The sequence below is a fragment of the Mytilus edulis genome, chromosome 3, assembly GCF_963676685.1.
Source record: "Mytilus edulis chromosome 3, xbMytEdul2.2, whole genome shotgun sequence".
NCBI classification, from domain to species: Eukaryota; Metazoa; Mollusca; class Bivalvia; order Mytilida; family Mytilidae; genus Mytilus; species Mytilus edulis.
The window spans coordinates 37,665,776-37,671,995 of record NC_092346.1 but is presented as its reverse complement, the minus strand read 5'-3'; the positions used below and the strand labels follow the sequence as shown (position 1 = coordinate 37,671,995).

The window sequence follows — 6,220 nt, the reverse complement described above, 5'->3', positions numbered from 1 at the left end:
GATTCCAGATGAACAATCAAGAACTATAAGTTATTGCAGCAATTTGCCGATGTTCAAGTGTAAAAAAGATTCAAATTAAGGCAACAATCGAAAACTGGTTTTGGCATTCACTTCAAGAGTAACATTACTTGGTACGTTGACAGGGTTATAGTTTTCTGTTATGCAAGCATCAATAACTGTACGACTCAATACTCAGTTAAAATATCAGAATGAACAACATTAAAGATAAAATTGTAACCAAACATCCAAGACCGCCATAACGTGTCGTGAATATGAGGTAGTAAAAAAAGCGAACGTATCGTGAAATTAACAATTCCTACTTAAGTCGACCTGTTTTTGACTCTTCTTCAAGAACACTCTCCCTGTTTATGTCCATCCGGTTTAATCTTTTTTTGAATGGGTTTATTATTTCAACACAATGTTATCTATGACATGTAATTATCCTTTTATATTACTTTACAATACTAGTATGGAATTTGAAAAAAAAAAACAAAAAAATAAACTATACAAAGAAAAGATTAAAAAATAACAAAAGATCCTCAAACCGAAAAACAAAATCTGTATATCATGAATGGGATGTCTTTAGTTCAGATTCATATATGTATATTGGAAAATTCAGCAACGATGTCAGACGGAGAAATTAGGTGGAATACTCATATTGGTTTATTCGTTGAAACATGAAAACACTCAAGTTATATTTGCAAGGTTATCAATACTGAGGATTTGAATAATCTTGTCTATCAATAACATTCACCGCGAGCTGACATTAAATAGATTCATTTGCTTTTTCTTATTCTATTAAAAGAAACGAACATCAATGTTTAAAAAAAATCTACAATAGACCAATCGACTAATGAAGACTTTCTTTTCCAAGTAAAATATTGACATTGAGTTAACAAGTCGCGCACATACAAGCGACCGCAATAACTTCAGTATTATTAATATCAAAATTCAAATGAGTTTCCCTGTGTGATTTGATTAAGGTACATCAGTCTGCTGTTCTCATTACTTTTTTAATGGGGTATGTTTTGAACAGAACAAAAAAAAAGTACAAATGACATATTGATATTGTATACCACATTTATCAGGCTTAGATTTACACGGAATCTGATTAGTTGTGGTTGTACTATTCTTATGTCAATACATTAAGGAGAAAATTATGATTGATTTTATAAGGAATGAATAGAAACGAGGGGGGTCTAACGTCGATAGTTTATACTTTTCTCTATGTCATATAGGTATAAATACTAGGAAAAGCCAAGCCGATTCATAATAAAATCATTGTAACTAAATTTATTACATCGACTTCAGATGCATTTATGGTTCTATAAAAGGTACATTGGATGGAGCTATGTATTATAATAGCGATAAAAATGAACAATTTAACTAGCAGTATTATTAAGATACACGGTAAATGTCAAGGAATGTATTGCTCGAACATAAGATATAAAATGGGATCTTAGCCTATTTTCAAAGCTATATTTATTGAAAAGGAGAATGATGTAATGTAAACAAGCTGGTCAAGCGTATTTTGAAAGTTGAATGAAGCGTTTGATTCTTTTCCTGCAGTATAAACGAGTCTAAATTGAAAACTACGTTCAAACCTATGATTGCGTTGGATACAAACCGCAATTTTTATACGTGTGCATGTAAAACAAATTTCGTTGTAGAAGGGTCTAAATACAGCACAACAACATTTCCCAAATAACCAAAAAAGTAAAAAGGTATATTTAAACCAAACGCATTTGACTAACAGGTCGCATAATAATTTTATGTTAGTTCACATATACCACATGGTTTCTTACTCAATTTATAGATGAAAGAGCCTGGGATAAAAATAATACACAATACCAACCAAGAAATGTTTATTTTCGTTATATGTGATTTTGATATTATTACACATATATATATATAGATAAGATTATTTTGAAAACCATATTTACATAATTCGATTTTCAGATAAATCTTGAAAATCAGGATAAACAACATCAACGAGTATTTCCAGTTTTTAAAATTATACACTAAAAAAAGGGGAAAAGGGGGAGGGGAACCCCACATTTGTCGTTCATTTTCCTAAAACTTATAAACTTTAAGAATTTTGTGTTTTAAACATTTTAGGAATTCTCTGTAAGGACCAGAATTTTAATGAGGGGGCCAGACATGCATAGTCTCAGAATTTGGTCATACTTGTATACAGAATCTATTACCACCCCACAATAACTTAAACAATAAAAAAATTCAAAGTTTCAGTACGGTTGCCATGGTAACCACTCATGCTTATTTTCATCCATTTTACCTGGAATAAATACCCTTTTTTTGCCATTTTCTATAATTCAATTCTCATTATGCATAACTGATAGGGCAGTAACAAAGAAAACATGAACTTAATAAAGTTTAATCATGACATTAATACATCTATTGGTAAATTTCGATATTTTCTTACTATAAAAAAAATATAGAAGGTCACCCCCCTTTTTCATTTTTTTGAAATGTCAAATTTTGTATGGATTTCTAAGGCTAATTTATAAACATGCACCAAATCAGTGATAAAGTTATTACTCTTTTTAAAGAGCATTATTATTATGCTGTCCAAAATTAAAAAAAATTTAGTGGGGTAAGAAGTATTTATAGTTAGACATGAACCCCAAAAAGCCCCCACCCAGTTGCTAATTTTCTGCATTTGACACATATCAAAGTAATGTTTTTTTTCATTTTCTTATATTCAATTATTAACCAAAATGTTCAAAAAGGATAGGCCAATGAGATGCTATGAAAAGCAAAAGATTTATAAGGAATTTTAGATCCATTCTCTAAAGGTCAAGGTCAGAGGTCAATGTCATAGATCTAAAATATTGACATTTTTACCAAAATTTGTTGATTTCTAATGATATTCCTGACTGTTTCTTTAATGTTAATAGTATATATCTAAATTGTTTATTGCTATAAAGAAAGAAATACAAATAAGACTTGCCAGATTTAAAAAATCAAGATTGAAGGTCAAGGTCAAAATTTAAAAAAAATGTTAAAAAAGATAACTCCACTTCCTGATATGTTTAAACTATTTTCATGTTACCTTCAATTAATAGGTTAATATTCAATCTGATAACTTTAAGGGCATTATCTATAAGTTTTTAAAAATCAAACTGGTCAAAGACCAAGGTCATTTCCACAAAATTCAAGGTCAAGTGTTCAAGTGAAATTACATGACCAAATATAGAAAAATAATATTTCGTCTAGTTTTAGTCTAGTATAATAACAGATCTTCTTGAATTGTTATCTTTAATTAAGCTATTCAGTAAATCAGAATATGTCATTTTGAGGTTAAAAAAGGTTCAAATTGCACTTTCAGGACAACTTTAAACTGTCAAGGTCAAATTTGAAAAATTCAAGTTTTTGCCTTGAAAAATGATATATATGTTTGATCGTACTAGAATTAACAAAATAACATAATAGTACATATACATTAAAACTGAATTATATATATATATTTCTATAAATATGTTATTCAAAGTTATAAAGAAACACTGTCCAAAATCTCCTGTTTAAGGCATCTTTTGTTAGTTTCCTCTTCGGCAGATCTGAAATCTTCAAGGTCGGTCTTCCTGTCTTTGAGTGCCAACCTTGAAAAATAGGCTGTAATCTGCTGCCCAGTTAAATAGTCCTTCCTAGAAAATACATATTTCCCCTCTTCTTGCAGCTGTCTCATCTCATCAGCTGCTTGAAAGGGATCAACTTTTCTTCCTGATACCTTCCCAATATCAAATTTCTCCTTCATGTAATTCACTTGAGATTGACTAAAAACTGTTCTTTTCTTTTTACCCTTTAGTGCCCATCCTTTTACTGATTCTGATGTACGGCAGTCATTCAAGTTACAATCCAGTTGAACCCTTGTTCCGTGAAACAAAGAATTAACCTTTTGCCCATACATAGATTTTGCTTTATCTTGAGTTGTTTTTTCATTGTGATAATCACAATTACCAACAATGATGTGTTGCTCCAGTGCACATTGAGTTTTAAAAGCTCTTGTGCAACCATCTTTTGGGCAATCATATGGCTGATTTATGGAGTTCTTCTTTTGTTTTTTTGGATTTGGTTCAATAAGTTCTTCTTCTTGTGCCATAACTGAAATGGTTAAATAAACACATATTATTTTCTAACATAATTTTCTAATTCTATTTCGTGTTTAAATATGATGAAATTATTACCAATAAATAATCACAGTCAACTGCAGTAATTCTCTTACTAGTCTAGTCAAAATAGCATTTGACCTCAAAAAAATTGCAACAGAATTTGTTTGGGAATTTTTCTATTCAAAATGACTTTCTTTATAACATACCAAAAGTCTACCAAGATATCTGAGTGGGAACATGGATTTTTTTGGGTGAAAAATAGCAAAATTTGTCAAAAATAGCGAAAAACTGGGAAAAGCTTGTAAAACATTCATTTTTGATGATAATTATTTCAAATCAAAAGTTTTACAACATTTTATACAGTGTTTATGAAATGAAATAACAAAAAAAATAGTTTTTTTTTATAAACATGAAATTTTAGGTGAAAACATCCAATTTTTGTTGGAATTTGAGATTCACATAGTGTGAATTGATTACCAAAACAGACAGGAAAATATAAAAAATGATAATAGAAGTTCATTTTATTCTTTAAAAACGACAAAAAACTTTATTTTAATCATTCATAAACTTTACAGCAATTCCTTATTGGGTAAATGATGATTTTGGGTAAAATATAGTAAAATCTATCACAAATCGTTAAAAACTGGAAAAACACCAATTTGGAGTTTTAACTGTTTTTGAATCCCTCCAAAATAGAAAAACAGAAATCTTAATATAATTATAATCAGATCAAACAAAATTCATTGTAAAACAATAGTAAAACAACTGATTTTAGGTGAAAAAAGCTAAATTCTTAAAAAAATCGTCAAAAACTGGAAAAAATTATTTATATTTTTTCAGAAACCATATTTTCAACAGACACATCATTTGGTGTCACAGTTTGTTTACAGTTGCATCTAGTATTCAAATGTTAAGAAGCTTATCAGGAGCAGGTGGAAGTTCAATTAAATTGGACAAAGTTTTCCATGTTTGATTTCCCAACCATAGTCTGCATGGTCTGTAGGATCTATGTCAACTTCTTCTGATAATACACTTTAAGGCTATGAAATTGCCCTGAATCTGATGTTGGTGGTAAACTTTTCACATGAACCAATGTGTTTCCAGTAATTACTATAGATTTGAATTTTCTCCAGAGAAGAATGTCAAGTCCTTCTAGAGGAAGTCCTCAATATATAAACATATGAGCACTTCTTCTCCTGCTTTGATGATATCTGCTTTAATGAAGCCTTATTCATGAAAACTTGATCTTAATGGAAATCCTTTGCTTATTCCAAAAAGCTTAAATGATGAGTCACAACCTGTTAGAGAATGCAAAAAGAGCAACAAATTACAAACATCATCCCCAAGAAATCCTTTAGACTGTTTTATGTTCCATATTTTCATTTTTTTTGTTGATTGTCATTTATTCAGATTTAAAAATAACCCGTTTGCACTGCTGATTAACATGATGAATAAGTTACACTAATAGATCCGTATAATCTCCATTTACTATGACTACTAAAGACAAAGCACAATTCAAAGCTGTTTGCACAATCTGCATCACCAGTCGCATTCTTACATCTAATGTTATTATCTTTTAGCTCGTCACAAAGCACGTTAATAAGATATAGGAAGATGTGGTGTGAGTGCCAATGAGACAACTCTCCATCCAAATAACAATTTATAAACGTAAACCATTATAGGTTTATGTACGGCCTTCAACACGGAGCCTTGGCTCACACCGAACAACAAGCTATAAAGGGCCCCAAAATTACTAGTGTAAACCATTTAAACGGGAAAACCAACGAGCTTGTTTGTTTTGACTGTTTGACATAAAAAGTTCCTTTTTAGTAATGGATAATAGATTTTTTTCTTCATCAATACTACATACAACAGACCTTTTTTGGAGTGGTCTTTCAACAGATTTGACTATAGAAAAAATATTGATGAGAAGTGTCAAATCTTGTGGAGGTCTAACCAGGGGCAGAGGAATGGGCGAATCGGAGAATGGGACAGATTTATCAAGTACTGTGGATTCATTATTATTCGTTGAAAATAATTTCGTGGGATTCGTGGATACATATGCACCACGAATTCAAATTTTCAACGAA

The 6,220-nt window shown here is 30.4% G+C and overlaps 1 protein-coding gene across 1 annotated transcript in view; it reads right to left on the bottom strand.

The window, feature by feature from the left end:
• Nucleotides 1-2,379: 2,379 nt before the first annotated feature.
• LOC139516397 (uncharacterized) overlaps nt 2,380-6,220 on the bottom strand; it is a 41,727-nt gene continuing 37,886 nt past the window's right edge. The window contains exon 14 of the mRNA XM_071306471.1: nt 2,380-4,122. Coding sequence (XP_071162572.1) covers nt 3,512-4,122 — 611 coding nt within the window. The 3' untranslated portion in view covers nt 2,380-3,511. The remainder of the gene's footprint in view (nt 4,123-6,220) is intronic.